The following is a 17,062-nucleotide window of genomic DNA, read 5'->3' on the forward strand; positions in this document are numbered from 1 at the left end:
ACAGTGACAACCCTTTGGTATCTGGAGAGAGGCCCGTATAGCAGTTGAATCTGGCATATTAGAGAGGCTTATTGTTCAGCGGCCTTTTTACAATAGCAAAGCATTCTTTGGGCCGGTTTTCTGAAGAAATATGACGACCACCCTACATCCATAGCCAAAATATAGTGGTGTTGCTACTTGTATCATCATATATATGAATCTGAAATCTGAATCTGACTAGTCCATCCAGTCTACAAGACAAACCTTTATTGTTGCAAAGGTTAGATTGTTGGCGTACGTTATTGTGAATCTGGCCAAAAAAGTATGAAATGCATTGTTTGTTAGATTGATCTACCAAAATTAGCATAAAATTCAGAATCACAACAATTGCATCCACATCAAAGTTGCCAAATGATAGGAATATATAATGGCAGTGCAATAGATTGGCTGACGGAAAAGACTAGGGCATCAGAGAAGGTAACTGACCCTGCAGCCTGACCGTCAAGGTGCCATGCTCTCCAGTCATCAACGATGGAGAAGTTAAGGGATCTTATCCATGCTTGTGTGCCTTGAAACGGTACAGTGAGGTCATGGTCTCCACTGCGCTCACAAGATCGATCGAGTTACAACTCAGCACAGTTAGGGGGACCCGAATTGTGGCATACGCATTTGCATAAATGATTGTACACTCCTACTGAATTATTAGCGTCTGTAGACAAGAGCGCGGTATCCCCTGGTGGTAAGGTTGAGATGGTACTCTATGCTGCTTGGAAGATCAGACGTGTAAGGAAGTTCTCCGGAAATTTTGCACCTTATCCACTCCGTCACTGTTCCCTATTAGTGCTATCCTTTTGTCATTAGAACTTCATCCCAAAGCAGTTGCAGCTAAAAGCATATTGAAAGGATATACGTAAAACAGGCTTGTACTCAGCAATCAGCATTCATGTATAGTACACACTACATCAGTCATGTACTGGAAGTTGGTCAGAAAGCATTTTGTTACCTCCTTGATGCCAAGAGAAGCTCTAGTGGCGTTGTCGTTGGCCCAAAAGTATGACAAGTAGTAGCGATAGGCCTGTGTTTCAAAGAGCAACTTGGAGTAACTATTTGGCTTCTGGTCTACATCTGTAGTGACCAAGAGGTACTAACTATACTAATTATTTTTATCTTTTTTCTACATCTGCATAAATAAACTAATTACAATCAACAGGACAAAGTTGACTTACAAGACAACCAAAAGGAGGTTCCTCAGGTGGGCCACTCATCAGTGGATAGTGTTCCCCTCTGCTAGAGACTTTCTTCTTAGGGCATCTCTCCTTGGTCTGGGCGAAGCAACGGGACATACAGGTCCAAGATGCCTTGCTTATCAACTTCTGATTTGAGCTGCGAAGATACAACAACAAATTCTAGCCTTAGTTGGACGAGACATATAGACAATATATACGTTTTCAGACATTTAGGATAATGGGTAAGGCTTACATCATTGATAGTTTGTACCACGTCAGAGCAGAGTTTGTTCGTCGGGTTTACGTAATCTCCGTCACAGTTTATCACGGCAGCCTTGGATAAACAAAAGGGAAGAAACAGGATAAGTACTACTCTGCTAGTGTGCTACTGGGACTCTTCTATGATCTATCTCCAGGTTATGTGAGAAGGAATAAGCACACCTCATATAGTTGGTCAGATATTATTCCAAATGAATGGCAGTATGGAATTCTAGAGTTGTCATCGATCTTGTCCCCTGTGGCAGGGTTGCCGACTATGTAGCCCTGCACACAGAAACGATGTATAAATGATAGGTCATGACTCATGACTAGACCGGCTACTTACATATATGATCGTGTTTTTTTCTATTGGTAATTGCTTATTAATTTGTATGATAGAATTTACTTGCCTTGAGGTTAAGTGGATACTGCATTTCTTCAATTCCTGGAGCATGGCACAGTTACTCAGTTAGCATAATGATTATTCATCCAGGGAGTTAGGGAATGGGCATCACTGAAGAAATGGCACCTTCTGAAACATGCTGCGCGATGAGAGGAGTTACCTTCCCGGCGTACGAGTCCCCGCCAAGGTAGGACGGATTTGAAAGATACCATGGGTGATCATCAAACCACTATACAGGTCAGAATTAGAAGTAAGAAGCATGCTCATGTATACATCTCCTGTTCTTCAAATCAAAGTGTACGCTGAGCTTGTTGAGTTCATCAACCTTTCTCAGAAATGTCAGGATCTGCAAGGAAGCTGAGATGTCTCCGACGTCGTAGCCTCTGGGATCGGGCGCGTACGAAAACCCAGTGCCAACAGGCGAGTCGACGAAGAGAATGCTTGCCAGCTGACGATGTTTGATCAAATGGTTCATCGAGAGAAATGGAGATTTTTTTGTTAAAAAAAGAAAGAGCAGGATCTCGTTCTCACCTGCGTCAAGGAATACGGATTACGGACCAGCCGCGGCAACGTGCCGTCGTACCGTCCCTCGGCGAACCTGACAGGCCCTATCTGGAACGCGAGGGCGCTGAGGGCCGAGCACCGGGGCCCGCCCGAGTGCCACAGGACCAGGGGGTCCGCGCGCGGGCTCCGCTCCGACTCCACGAAGTAGTAGAAGGGATCGGCGCCGGTCGCGTCGTCCACGCCCACGTACCCGGTCTCCAGGCGGAAGGGCAGCGTGCCGTCGAACCCCGGCAGGCGGGTGACCACCGTCGCCGCGCGGGAGAGCGGCGCGAGGAGAAGGCAGGCGGCGGCGAAGAGGCGCGGCAGCAGACCAGCTGAGGAACGGCGGCGGCGGCCGCCATGGACGACGACGCGAGGTTTCAGCACGGGCATCCTTTCCTTCATGGCCGTCTCTTCTTTTTCTGTATATGCGGCTATGCAAACTCCTGATTTTGCTATTTAAGCGTGGTTGTACTTGTACATCTATGCCCATGGAACACGTGCCCAGTTGGTCAATACTAGCTAGTGGTACTCCAAGGTTCAGGTTCTGCAACCTTGAGCTTCCTCCAAGAGGTTGAAGAGACTGAATAGTGACCCGCTCGTCCGTCTCGGTCTTCATTATTGGCCGGCCGGCGACGTTACTGGGACGGTGATCTGCGTGGTCAGTGATGAGCGTGCTAAGCTGGCGAATTAAGGACGACGAGAACGACTGCTAGGAGCTAACCGCACGTACGCACTGGCTAGCTCTGAATGAGATGGTAAATTCCCTTGTGCGAGTCGTCCAGCCCTACGCTCCTTTGTTTGCATTCTGCAATAGCTGATCATCCTGTTAGAAACAAAGAACTGGACCCTTGTACAGCACGGTTTTTAGCGGGAGAAAATCGGCAAAACCATAAGCCTTGTGTATTGTGCATAGCCTCAGCAATATCTTTCAAATCAGTTCCACATTGGCGGGGATTCGTATGCTGGAAAAGGTGGTTCCTCTTATTGCGCAGTATGTTTCAGAAGGTAAATCTTGAGAATTGACACAAGAACATCGATGCTCTACACCTCTGCATACAATCGCCACGCATGACGATTGAAGTTGCAGGCAGCATTCTCGTGACCTCGTCCGTGTACATACACAAGATCACAGTTCACAAGTAGCACGATCTGATGTCTGGACACAGAAAACTTCAGACTGATGATGCAACTCAGTTCAGGTCTTGCCCAGCACTACATCGACGATATTCACAAAAGCAAATTGAACAGGAGGTCTCCATGTTCCAAATCCATGAGTTTTGATGCATTCAGGCTGCATCTGTTGCATTCACATGTTTGTTCGCCAAATGGCAATGGATGCTCTTGCGATCTGCCTTCTGTCGGCAGTCGGCATGCGCACACCAGTAAGCTAATCTGAACACACCGTGCAAAAGTTTCGTTTTTGACTCGTCACGATTCACAAAATCCGTCACACAAAACAACTGATGCACAAGTAAACTGAACAGGAGGACTCCATGTTGCCAAATCCGTCACTTCCGATGCATTCAGGCTGCATTTGATGCTCCTGTCATCTCCTGCTCCGATCCATTCCTCAGCGTCGCAGGCTCGCAGCTCCCATCCGTCAGTCCTCGAATATGACGGTGTTGGCGACGGCCAGGAGCGGGCCGAGGCAGTCTAGCTGTGGTTGGAGGCGCGGAGCTCGGCGACGAGCCGGGGTGCCACCTCCGCCACGGCGTGCGTGCGCGGGATGTCTCCCAACGCTGCCGGTCTAGTCGACGCCGGCGAGCGTGTGCCGCGCCACGCCGGCGGGATCCGCCATGGCCCGCGGCGTCGGGAAGTAGCGCTCGTCCGGGTAGCACGAGCCCCGCGCCATCTCCGCCAAGCAGGGCACGCGTCAACCGCGCCAGAGGCGGCGCTCCCGGACCACGAGCACGGCGTGGCGGCGGCAGGCCTGTAACTGACATTCCCAGCCTCCGCGGAAGCGGAAGCTCAACCCGTGGCTGCTCGCTCATCTCAGCTCCTCGGCAGCCGACCAAGCGAGCACCTCCGGTCTTTGCTGAGGGAGCCAAAGGGGAACTGAGCGGAGCGCTCGTGCTAGCCTGCTAGGCAATGAGAGGTTGAACGAGCTTCGCGGCTTCCGGCTGGGAGCACGCCGGTGGCCAGGATCCAGGGGGGACGGTACTTGGAATACCGTCCAGGGTGGACGGTAAATGAAATACCGTCCACAATACCGTCCACCCTGGGCCGTTACCGTCCGATGGATCGAATGTGTACGGCCACGATTGCAATCCCCTGGCTCCGACTCCGCCTCTCTCCACGACACAGGTCTGTAGCTAGCTGCCAGCCTGCCGCGCGGGCGCCCCCAGGTCGGCCTCCGTCCGCGCCGCGCCGCTGACCTCCTCCGCGACATGGACACGCCGCCGCGCCTACAGGCGGGGTTGGACAGACCGGCCCGAAGCGTCCGCGCCATGGGCGAAAGGATCGCGTCGTTGGAGCTGAGGCCACAGCCCCAGCAACGTCCTCGCCGATCACGCCGCCATGCTCCGATTGCTACCGCCGGCCACCGACCCGGCACGGCCAGCCGCACCTTCGTGGGGCTCCGAACGCCATCCTCCTCGCCGCGAGCGCTCTCCCATTACCAACGGAGCACCCGGCCGGCGACGGGTTTAGCCCCTGCGCCTGCGGCCGGCGGTACGAACGCCGGCCACCGCACGGCAAATTGGCAATGGCAGACACAATCGATAGCAGCGGGGATGCATGCGCCTCAACTACCATCCATCTCGCTGGTTGATCGGATTAGATTTCACAGCAGCAAGGCAGGCACGGGCAAGCTGAAAAATCAGGCGACCTGGGGTGGACGGTATTTGAAACACCGTCCACCCCTGCGATTCCTCTTATTTTCGTTTCTCTCTCCATGGATCATGTCACAGTCTGAAACTTCACACCACGGTCCGGCAATCAGTTACCCGTCTGCTCGAATTCTTGCGGGATTTTTGGGCTCCTGTGGGTGCCGCCGGGAAACGGGGGATCTAGGGTGGACGGTGTTTCAAACGCCGACCGGCCACCCCCGGCCGTTTCTCTTCTCACTTACGCAATGATGCAATACTGAAGGAAAGATCGAGACGAGTTGATTTGCCGTCCGTGAGTTGTATTTGATCACGAATGAGCAGCTTAGCTGCAAACTACATCCGCCACACGGGACGACGTCGCGCTGCCGTAGGTCGCCGTGCTGTTCCTGACGCCGGCCTCCGCCGGCGGCGGCCGCGTCCGTGCAACGGGGACTCACCAGCAAGGATCCGTCGATGCGGGAGGCAGACGGATGCGGCGGACCTTCGGCGAGACGTGGCGCGAAGAGTATGGCCACTGGCCAGGGTGCCCTGCCTGGCATCGCCGGACGTCGTCCCTGGTACCGCCTCTCTGTGCCACGGGCAGCGGCGCAGCCATGGCCGCCAGACAGCCGAAGCCCTTCCTGCGCCACCCGTTCGTCAGGGGAAGATCGCCGCGGAAGGCACGTCGCTGCCGCACTCGTGACGAGTTTGGCCGAACGCCACGAGCACAGGTCGCAATGGCAGCAGACGAGCGAGCATGTCCCCGGCAGTCGGGCACGGCGGCACCAGCAAGCCAAACCGTTCCTGAGGGCCTCCGGCGCGGTCGGAGAAGGATTTGATTCCTCAGGACGGCGCCGTCGAAGCGGATACGGTGGACGCTTCGGGCCTCCGGCGCTCCGGCGATACGCCGTGGGAAGCGCGCGCCACTACGACCAGGGTGGTCGGGGGATATGAAATACCGTCCGGGGTGGACGGTGAATGAAATACCGTCCACCCTGGGTCGTTATCATCCGTTGGATCAGATCTCTAGGGCCCGCGATCGACCCAATCCGCAGGCCCTCACGCCTCTGTTCTCAAGACGCTGGCCACGGTCCGCGTCCTCCTTGCCGCAAACCCGCAACCGCGCCCTATTGGCTACTCCGCGGCGCGGCCGGCCGCCAGAGCAGCCTCCTTCCGAGCCGCCGCCGCCGCCCTCTTCCTGGACATGCACACAAGGAGGACAGTGTCTTCAGCGGCGTCGTGGCCATTGTTGACGAAGTCCGCCGTCCTCCGGGCATGAAGAGCGGGCCGCATGCATGAATAAAACTCGGGCTCAAGCTACGCATGCCAGTCAACCGGAAGGGCTCCTGGAAACGCCAGAAAGAATCGTTGCCGTCTCGTTTGGGGTCGCGAACGCGGGAACGCCGGAGCGAGGCCTGGAGTGGAGAGGCTGGCTGCAGCTGTTCGGCACGAAACGGCGTCCGGGCCGTCCCGCGACGGCCGCCGCCACATCCTCAGCGGCCAGAGGAACACTCGAGAAAGGATCTTTCGATGCAGAAAACGGCCGCGATGAGGTGGCGAGCCGGTGGGACGCCGGACGCGGCGCCCTGCGATACCCGGGGTGGACGGTAAATGAAATACCGTCCACCCTTGGGGCTATGAGGGCCGTTGGATCGAACTTCTGCGGCTATTATTGACCCCCCGCCCAGGCCCTGCCTCAGCGCATCCCCATCACTGCCTCGCCTCCGACTCTGCAGCTGCCCCGCGCGCGCGCCGGCGGCGAGATGGCGGCGCTCGTGGCGCCGGCAGGCCACCCTCCAGTCCGCCGCGGACCTCTTCCGGGACAAAGGCACGTCACCGCCGCCCCCCGCTCGCAGGAACCTCCCGATCGGGTAGGTGCCGTCCCCAACACCCTGCAGGCTGCAGTGAACTGCTGGTTGGAGAATGACTACTGCAAAGTGCCTCAAACTGCTGGTTCTGATCTTCGCCTGATAGTCTCAGCCGTAAACAATGTCTAGTCGGCACGTAGTCATGCTGAATTTTTTCAAGATGTTTCAGCAATCTGTTGGACCCGCAGCGAGCAACTGAACTCGTTTTAGCTTCAGAGTTTGCAGACGACAACTATTACGTTGAGCTATGCGCGGTCGCGTGCAGTATTGCAGTGCAATTACCACTGCTTTGGCTGGCACATTGTTGCTGCGATGGGACGGTAGAATACTGCTGGTCCATCTGTAGTGATACACCTTCAGTACTGAACCCAAATATCTGAGAATTACAGATGCGATGAGATCTTGACTTCAAACACGAAAGGGAATCGATCAACCAAATACATAGAGCAAAACTGAATTATCGTTTTCTTTCCACGACATCCATTGGCGTCCGTGGTTCATGTCGCCGAAGCGGCAACTTCAACTTGCGTCGAGTGCATAAATTTCAAAGAATTTACTTGCCATTAAACATGTGCAGAACAATCTTTTTCAATACAAACCCAAGTGTCGAGCTTCTAATCAAAACATATTCCTGTAAAAACGAAGCTATGGTACAAGGACATGTGCTTCTGAATTCTGGCACCGTACAGATCAAAATTTTGCCCCGGGGCGACCGGCCAGCTAAACACAGCTTCATCGCCTTGCCCCCCTCGACGCCTCGTATTTGTTTAGGAGGACCTGAATACTGGAGCAAACAATGCCACGCAAATCAGGCTGGTATTGGAGAGTATCGCATAAAACAGTTTGTAGAGGGTGCTTGTGCTTTGAATTTTCTTTGTTTTATGTAATATCAACCTTGTACTGAACTTGCTTGCTGCTTGTTCTTATATGACATAGAAGTGCTCCTGCATTTCTTTCAAAAAAAACACTTTGTAGAACTCTAAAGTTGCTTGAAGTATCACATGGATAGCTGCAACAAGATGGCAACGAAAACCACAGAGAATACACATAACCTTCAGCTTTCTTGGCGGAGAAAAGCTTGTCATCCTTCAAGAGCTCTTGAGTTGATGCGTTCTTAACATAGTAAGAGTGCAGTTCAAAATAGAAGTTTTTTTTTGTAAAGCACAGAATTTTCAATGAATGCACAATACCTTAGTAATGCTTTTCTCTGTGGCTTTAACAATACTGAGAACATCTTTTAAGAAAAATTGTAAACTTGCACCAACAATATGCTTCTCCAGAATAGGGAGATATATCCATTCATTTTCAGCACATATTGACCGAATCTGAAGAATTACAGGAACATTCTTGGGCTCCATTTTGCAGCAACTGCTGAACCAGTACATGCATTGAGCTGCAGAATAAAAGCAAATGGATGTGAACCAGGTTAACCAATCATACAGAGATCAAATAATTCTAGCCGAACAAAGGCCATTCAAGTGCACAGCATTATCTAGCATCTATATTCTCTTACGAAGACCTTAACCAGCATAAGATAGTATGGATTAGGCTAAAGTATGAGTTACACAGTAGCATAGCAGCCAGGATTCCCCCAAGCAACATCTGTGGCAATTGGCAAGGCAGATAAGCAAGCAGGATTGAAGTCTATACTTAAACAGGAAAAATGTACCTGCTTCAGGAAAGAGAAGTCATCATCTGACATGCTTTGCATATCTGCCAGCTTCTTGAGTGCTTCAGGAAATAAGCTAGATCAGCTGAAAACTCTCCTGTTTTTTTATGTTAGGCATCCGCTCAGAAACTCATGACCCTTAAAAACATGCATCTAACTAAGAGAAGTGTAAAAATACAATAATTCAATTTGTCAAAAAGTTAGGCACAAGCATTTAATTGATTTTGCAAGTAACAGCGCGAAGACCAAATACAGTGGAATTTACAAAAACATGATAGATGCTCTTGCGAGTTGTGACAGATAGAATTAGGAACTTCAAACCATCAATATCGCTAAGATATCAATAACGAAGATTATCATCTTTGTGAAGAACCTTCAAATCATCAATGTTCGCGCGCAAGTTGGAGGCGCGGAGCTCGGCGACGAGCCGGGGCCACAGCTCCGCCGCCGTACGTGCGCGGGGTGTCCCCCGACGCTGCCAGTCCAGTCGACGCCGGTGAGCTTGCGCCGCGCCAGGCCGGCAGGGTCCTTCATGCCCAGCGGCATCGGGAAGTAGTGCTCGTCCGGCGGGTAGCACGAGCCTTGCGCCATCTCTGACACGCAGGGGGCGCGTAAATTGCGCCGTGGCTGTTCGCTCATCTCGGATCCTCGGCTGCCGACCAAGCGAGCGGCTCCGGTCTTTTGTGGGGAAGCTAGGGGAACGGAGCGGAGCGCTCGTGCTAGGGCTTGAGAGGTTGAAGGAGCTTCGCGATTGCGGCCGGGAGCACGGCGCCGGCAGGAAGCCAAGAAGATATACCAAGATAGGGGGCGATTTGCAAATAATCGGATCGCGATTATTCATCACGATCCAAGCTAGGGGGTATTTGCAATTATCAGGGGCGGCTTTGCAAAACATCGTGCGCCGGCGGGAATGGCATCCGGCGACGCCACCGGCAGAGGCGGAGCTCCCGCTGCAGTACGGTGGAAGGCTGCCTACCTGCCCGTGGTGCCGAGACCCCTCCTCCCCTCCCCAGCTCTGGTGGCTGCGACCTGCGACGGCGTCTGGACGTCGGGCGAGCTAAGGAACCGACGAGGCAACGAAGAAGATGAGCAGCCTGGGTTAGTTGGCCGGCCTGGCCCAAGCCCAATAGATAGCTGGCCAGCACATTAGCACAAGTCTCCGCAGCTTCGCTTCTGTGCGTGATCCTGGTTTGGTTGTCCGTGCGCTCAATGTGTTCGATGCTTTGCGTTAACAAGCGCCAACTTGTTTTTTTCTATCTACTCCTTTTATTTGCAGGACGATAATGTGCAAAAGCAAGAAGAAGTTGAACGTAGAAACGTGCAAATTTTCCGTCGTGCGGTTCCTCAGCAAATTTCACAGGATCCTTTTATTTTTTGAAAACTCAAATTTCACAGGACCTAGAAACGTGCAAGAGCACCATGGAGGTTGACCATTAGCATCAGGCGCTACTGTACTATATGACCACTGTATGACCTTTGACCTGCTTCTGCGCCTCCATCTTCAATCGTGGTAGCAGTTGACAACACAGTGGGAGCGTTACCTGCGGCGCTCCAGGCGGCGGCAAACATTGGCGGTCGAACAGTTCCCGTGACCTTTGTAGCAAACCAAACAACAACGATAGTTGTGAACGGACAGCAGCACTAGCTCTGGAGCGCTAAATTACTGACTTCTCTTCTAGAGACTAGAGAGAGACTTCTGTTGTTTGTCGAGACTCGAGAGTAGGCTTCTTCCGTAAACATACTCAATGGTTGTTTGAATAAAGTCTCATCCGTAGCATGGTCGTTTAAATACACAATGCTGCCGCCGAATTATAACTAGGAAGGTACGAAATCGTGGTGCCTAGGAACCAAATTTTGATACCTTCCCATTTATAATCTTGTGGTACCTTCCAAGGACCGTAAACATACTCATCATGAAAGGATTACGCCGAACTATCTTCAGTGTTCTTTGACCACCTCTAGTGCTTCCTCCGCATCAGAACTCTGAATAAAGGGGAAAAAAATCATTCAGCAATGACTTTGGTTTTTTTTTTGAATGGAAATGGATTTGGTTTGTGCTATAATTAGTAAAGACGTGACTGTACACAGTACAGACCTTCGCTTCTTCATTGTGACTTGCATTTTCAACCTTGCGCTTCTGTAAGAGGTTGAAGAGATAGATCAGGCAAAACTCTTGCCGGAGTGAGTAGCACAGAAATAGGAGATCAAATACAAGCCTAGCTAGCGAAATGACTCTTATATAGTATTTTCAGACTCTTAATACAGTACTTTCAGTAATGCCTGATCCTTCAGCTCCCTATCAAAAAGAAAATGGAGAGCATGGTTGAAATGTTCACAGGTGAATAAGTAGGATATATCTTTCAATTGTCACCAGTGCTAGTGCCAGGGCACACTTAAAACCGTATGCATTGGTAAGCAGTTAGTGCTATTGTCTTAAACATCACACCATACAGCTTATATATTTATATATCAATCTAAAGTTCTACACCAGAATGGACGTACATAAGTGATATAAGCTTTCACCTGAGAAACAGGTAACGTACTGTAATTAAACTGCATCAATGCTATGCAATCAAACTAACGGTTCTGCTAGCAACTGAAGAAGCATGTGCTTGAAAATTAAGAAATGCATAGAAAGTCAAAGGACAAAATTTCCATGTGCTTGGCAATTAAGACGGAACTTTACTTCAGAAATTATGCTTTTAGATACTACTACTCTGAGAGGAGAGGGGGGGGGGTGCGGGCAGTAGAGTTTATAGTACCAATGCTTTCATAGAGCAAAGAATATGAAACACAGAAAATGAAGGAAGTTACCTTTGATACAGCATCAGATTCTTTTGCCATTCGATCAAACATGTTTGCATAAAGCTTCGCATCCCATTTGTTACTCTCCACCTGAAGCTTTTTCAGATTTGCTTGCAGCATTTTCACCTCCCTAGAAATGAAGAATGGAAATTTGAAATGCACATAATGCTAGTACACCAGAATATGACTGGAAAGAAAGTTTCTCCTCACTTGTTGTTAGGATCCAATTCTAGTGCTTTCCTTAGATCTGTCTTGGCTAATTCAAGGTCATACGATTCAACGTAAGCTTGTGCTCTCCGATACAAAGCCTTCACATTGCAAGGCTCAGTTTCTAACACCTGGCATAAGAAAAATGCATAGCTTGTGACAAATATCAAGCTTGTTTTGAGGGGGAAGAAAAAGCAAACTTCAATCTTCAGGTGACATGAAATTAATGTTCCACGTACCTTTGAACACAAGCTAATTGCTTGTGCAAAATCCTTCAGTTTAAGACAGCATGCTGCATGGTTTAACCAGCAGGATACTCTCGCAGTTTTCATTAACTTTTCAACTTCATCTTCAAACTGTCCATCTTCGTTAATATAATTAAGGGCCTGAGAGTAAAGAAATCAGACTGCCACCCTGAAGACCATGGACCCAAAAGTATGAGACAGAAAAACTTAAACTACCTTGTTATACTTCTTTGCAGCCCTATGAAACTTTCCTATCTTGAATAAGTCATTGCCAGCAACTTTTGATTTCTCTGCAGCCTCCAACTTTTCATGGGCACTCATCTCCCATGATTCTTTCTCCTGCCACGCCAGAACCAGGAGTGCACAGTAAGTAGAAGAAAATGAAAGATAGGTGGAGAAGATGAAAGCTCAGACTAGTCAATACCTTTGTGAAGTCTATCAATTCCACTTCATATATCAATGTAGAGCAAGATGGTACCGTTATCGACTGCCTTTGTGCTTCTGTATTGCCAAATCCATACTCAAATTTCACCGTCACTTCAGCAAGTTCACCTTTCACCATTGTTGCCACTGCACGATCTAATCCAACCGTTACCTGTTCTGCAAGTGATAAATAATGAAAGGAGGAAGTTAAAAAAGCCAGTTTAATAGTAACAGATACCTATGTATTAAATAAAAATACACTCCATAATAAAACACCAGTATTAACCTCCAATGAACTGGACCAGGTCAGCCCCAATTACCATATATAGATGAAACAGAACGACTTTATAAAATCAGGTGGCTGTATTTCTCGAATCAAATATTTAAGCACCAAATGTTTGAAAGTCTCTATACTTCTGAGAGGAATAATAAAACGGCTATAAAGTATATGCTACTGTTGTTGGAAAAAAAATACCATAACCATACTTGATTTTCCTACATGCTTATAATGATTAGCATATCAATATAACCATATAGTTGAATTCAGTCACCTTCATCTATGATGAACTCAAAGGGCTCCCCATCAAAGCCAAACTTTTCAAAGATAGTACCATCCTCCAGGCTGCCAGTATATCTAACTAAATGTGAAGTTAAAATATTTGTCAGCAGGAGATTAAATTACAATAAAAATGCAATCATATCAGAAAGCAAAAGAATCCTTACTATGAACAGTTTCACCATCAAGTGGGGTGTGAATACCATCACCAGACTTTAATGTCTTCTTCATTACTTTTAAATCTCCGGTAACATCAACCACTGGCTTCAGTGAAACTAATTCCACATCCATATTGACTGCAGAATTTGGTGGAACAGCAGAAAATTGGTTTTTAGCAGCTCTTCCCTGCTCCCCAAATGCATCTGTAGATGGATAATAGGTTGAGTGAGGTAGACTGCAACACTTGACAGTGCACAAGTCTCATGGTTAGGGAGGCCTCAAAAAGGTTAAATGTTACACTACATGTGTACATGCCTCACATGTATTGGGATGCTACTTCGATCCCAGATAGTTTTCGAAATATCTCAACTGACAGCGTGCACCGAGTTAATCAGTCAACTTTCAACTATATACTTGTCAGATGGACTTGATGGAATTATGTTACTATGTAGAATCAATTGCATCAGGAGAAAATTCAATACTCAATTACCCGTAGTAAGATGGTAAATCATGCTAAAATTTAGCAATATTAGGGGGTGAACCAAGTAATGACAAGGCAGCACTTTCTTTTACAAATACAGCAGTGAGACATACATTGTGATTGCACCATCACAACAGCTCTCTCTCCTTCCTTCATAGTTTTTAGGACCTTAGGCAGTGCTGGTAAGATGTGTCCTGAAAAAACATAAAATTGATTCAATCTCTCACAATATTATCGAACAACATCTTTCCCATCCAATAAAGACTGTCTTCAGGCTTCACAATCACACTATGAACGTTACTGAGAAGAGCTCTATAACATTCATCATTTGAATAAAGGTTGTGATGCATTTACCTTCATTAACAAAGAAGGTTGCTCCTTCTTCCGGAGATTCTTCAACAATCGACTCATCAAGTAGCTTGATTTTGTACTTGACTGTATAAATACAAGAACAACTGCAATATAAGATTACAGATAGGATACCAATGAAGCATTGGTATTTAAATACAAGAAACATTAAGGAGCAAGATTGTTTGTCATGGAGTGTTCACCTGTAACTTCATCAAGATCCCCTGTTTGTCTGTTCACACCAGTTGACAAAACTTTCTTTACAATTCCACCATTTTTATATACATCCACCACTGTCAACCATGATAACAGCTCGACCTCAAAATGTAGCTCAGAACCAATAGGAACACCCAGAGCACCAGAATCTTCATAAGCCAAAGGAGGAAGAATAAATAATGCTTTCTCTCCTTTCTTCATTGTACAGATTCCATGCTCTAGCCCAGCTATCACATCTCCTAATTTAGGAAATAAAATAAGATCCAGATGAAATTGTGAACAAAACCTTATCACGGGAACATAAACAGTAGCGCAAATACAGTAAAATAGGAATAGAGGGAAATAATGTATAACAAACAACTGAATATGCCTGTACTTAATCAATTAATAGGTATCAGAATTCAGCAAGCAAATCATCTAGCATTACAGGTTAATAGGAAATAAGTAATGGAACGCCAAAATTGGCATTAGCAGTTGAAAGTGAATCCTCACCACTGCCGAGATTGATCGTGCGGGGCTCTCCTCCTCCGTCCCTCGTCGACGCAAACACCGTGCCGTCGGGGAGCGTCCCAACGTAGTGCACTGCGAAACCAAAAGTCCAAAAACCGGGATGAGACGAGGCGGCAAGCAAATCGATGCGGCGGCGGGTGTGGGGACGATGGGAGCGAGAGGAGGGAGGAGGGAGGAACCTGAGACCTCGTCGGGAGGCACCGGGGTGGCCCATCCCTGGCCGGCGCGGAGGAGGCGCTTGCGGATCCCCCACGAGCCGATGGCGCGCTCCTCGCCGACGCGCAGCGGGGGCGCCGACTCGATCTCCTCGCCGGCCTCGTCGTCATCGGAGGAGGAGGAGCCCCCGGTGCCCGCCATGGCTACGGCCGCCGCCGAGGAGCAGGTGATGCGGGAGGAGCGGACCATGGTCTCGCACCTGCGCCGGCCTCGCCGCGTGAGTGTGACACCGTGTTCTAGTGCCCTCTCTGTTGCGGGCGCGTGGCACAAGGACGGAACCGCCGGTGCCAAGTGAAGACGAAGCTGACGAGTGGGGTCGGGAATGTCAGGGTGTGTGATCCGTGAGACAGTGAGTGGTGGCCCAGGGAGCAGTGTCTCGCGGGGTCCAACTTGTAGGTGGGCCGGGCCTATCGTGCATTATACTTGCGCTCCAATTTCTGTATGGACTAAGATGAAGCTCGCGAGCCCAGTTGCGTGTCTCCTGTCTTCTTCTCTCCTTTTTTTTTTTGAAAAACCTAGATGCTGGAAAGAAGATGTCCCAACTATATTTTCCCATGCATGATGTCAAAGAAATCAAGGAAATTAAACTTCCATGAAAATCATAGGATGTGGAAGTCAGAAGTTCAGGTGTGGGGGAGCCTAGGCTGATCGATGCCTTCAACAATTACATTGAGCAAGAAGATTTGAGACTTGAGAGAGCTGAAGAGCGGGGGAGCAAGATATACCTGGACTGGTGCAGAACAAGATCCAACAAAAGGCAACATTGACAGAATCTTGATGACTATAGACTGGGAGCAGAGATTTCCCCTGAGCACTCTAAATGCAATAACCAGGTGGGTTCAGATCATTACCCCCTGATTCTTGATACAGGAGAGGTTGGTATTAGCAAAAGTAGACTCTTCTTTGAAAAACAGTAGCTCAAGCATGAGGGCTTTCTAGCCAAGGTAGAGGGGAAGTGGAAAGAAGGGAGAGACAGATGCCCTGACGAGGAATATTCTTTATATAAATGGCATGTCATTTTGGGTTTACTCAGACAACATATAAAAGTTTGGGGGGGGGTAATTAGGTAATATAAGAGGTGAGTTCAGGAGGAAAAATAAAAAACTTTTGGCAAAGATAAAAGACATGGATGAAAAGACATCCAGGGTGAGACATCCCAAGAATGGCCGAAATGAAGAAGAGCAATAGAAAATGAGTTGAAAATGATCTACGAGGCTGAGGAAATACTGGTAGCAAAGAGGGGTAGGGGGTTGAGATGGACGTGGTTAAGTGAAGTTGGAAAAGTCGGGATTTACTCTATAAATCTATGTATAGATTTCTATCTTTCAGAGGTGTAAACAGTGGGAGACTAAAGAAGCTTTGGAAAAACAAGATGCCACTGTAACTGAAAGTCTTCATGTGGCTAGCCTTTCAAAATAGACTTCAAACTAGTGAAGCTCTGAAAAAAAAAAGAAATTGAAAGGAGGATGAGAGATGTACTCTTTGTGGGGGTAAAGAAACGGTCAATCATATTTTTGTAAAATGTGTAATGGCCAAATTTGTGTGGAGTTGTTTTAAAGAGGCTTTGGGTTGGGAGAGGACTCTCTGTAGCATGTCAGACTTTCTGGCATGTTGGATTCCTCTACATTGTCGGGATTTTTAACTTAGCGTGTGTTCGTTTCCTCCCCTCTAAAGTTTAGACCCGTCACATCAAAGAGAATCTTGCTATTTAGAAGTATTAAATAAAATCTTTTTATAAAACTTTTTGCACAGATGGGTGCTAATTCACGAGACAAATTTAATGAGCCTAATTAATCCATAATTTGCCACAGTGATGCTACAGTAATCATAAGCTAACCATGGACTAATATACCTCATTAGATTCGTCTCGCAAATTAGTCCTGGGGTTCTGCAATTAGTTTTGTAATTAGACTTTATTTAATACTTCTAAATGACAAGATTCTCTTTGATGTGATACCTCTAAACTTTAGATCTTAGGAAACGAACACACCCTTAGAGTTGTTTCACTTTGCAATTGTTGCTTGGGGGTTATGGACCAACAGAAATAAGTTTACCATTGAGCACAAATTTCCTTCATCCCTGATTGATGTTTTGTATAAAATCGATATGTTTCTACAGAAATGGGGGATCTTAGTGCGTG

At 48.3% G+C, this 17,062-nt stretch overlaps 1 protein-coding gene, 1 long non-coding RNA gene and 1 pseudogene across 4 annotated transcripts; all 3 read right to left on the bottom strand.

Annotated features, from left to right (window-relative positions):
- Nucleotides 1-3: 3 nt before the first annotated feature.
- LOC112874475 lies at nucleotides 4-2,838 on the bottom strand (annotated as a pseudogene).
- A 4,787-nt stretch (nucleotides 2,839-7,625) lies between these two features.
- LOC112877549 lies at nucleotides 7,626-8,254 on the bottom strand. 2 transcript variants are annotated; one of them, XR_003225511.1, is made up of 2 exons: nucleotides 8,140-8,254; nucleotides 7,626-7,871 (listed from the first exon to the last, which is right to left on the bottom strand). It is a non-coding gene; the product is annotated as an uncharacterized LOC112877549 (long non-coding RNA). The 2 variants fall into 2 exon arrangements; XR_003225512.1 differs by lacking the exon at nucleotides 8,140-8,254 and adding an exon at nucleotides 7,982-8,131.
- A 2,150-nt stretch (nucleotides 8,255-10,404) lies between these two features.
- On the bottom strand, nucleotides 10,405-15,205 carry LOC112877546 (peptidyl-prolyl cis-trans isomerase FKBP62-like). Of its 2 annotated transcripts, XM_025941872.1 has the most exons (14): nucleotides 14,886-15,203; nucleotides 14,689-14,778; nucleotides 14,184-14,435; nucleotides 13,987-14,067; nucleotides 13,746-13,826; nucleotides 13,160-13,354; nucleotides 12,988-13,074; nucleotides 12,438-12,613; nucleotides 12,230-12,352; nucleotides 12,008-12,154; nucleotides 11,772-11,899; nucleotides 11,571-11,691; nucleotides 10,852-10,893; nucleotides 10,405-10,739 (listed from the first exon to the last, which is right to left on the bottom strand). In XM_025941872.1, exons 1-14 carry the CDS (start codon nucleotides 15,109-15,111, stop codon nucleotides 10,695-10,697), a joined length of 1,794 nt encoding a protein of 597 aa, XP_025797657.1. In that variant the 5' UTR covers nucleotides 15,112-15,203; the 3' UTR covers nucleotides 10,405-10,694. The 2 variants fall into 2 exon arrangements, with proteins under 2 accessions (XP_025797657.1, XP_025797658.1); XM_025941873.1 differs by lacking the exons at nucleotides 10,405-10,739; nucleotides 10,852-10,893 and adding an exon at nucleotides 10,911-11,052 and having other exon boundaries at nucleotides 14,886-15,205.
- Between the last annotated feature and the right edge of the window lie 1,857 nt (nucleotides 15,206-17,062).

Source organism: Panicum hallii, chromosome 9 (assembly GCF_002211085.1).
Source record: "Panicum hallii strain FIL2 chromosome 9, PHallii_v3.1, whole genome shotgun sequence".
Lineage (NCBI taxonomy): Eukaryota > Viridiplantae > Streptophyta > Magnoliopsida > Poales > Poaceae > Panicum > Panicum hallii.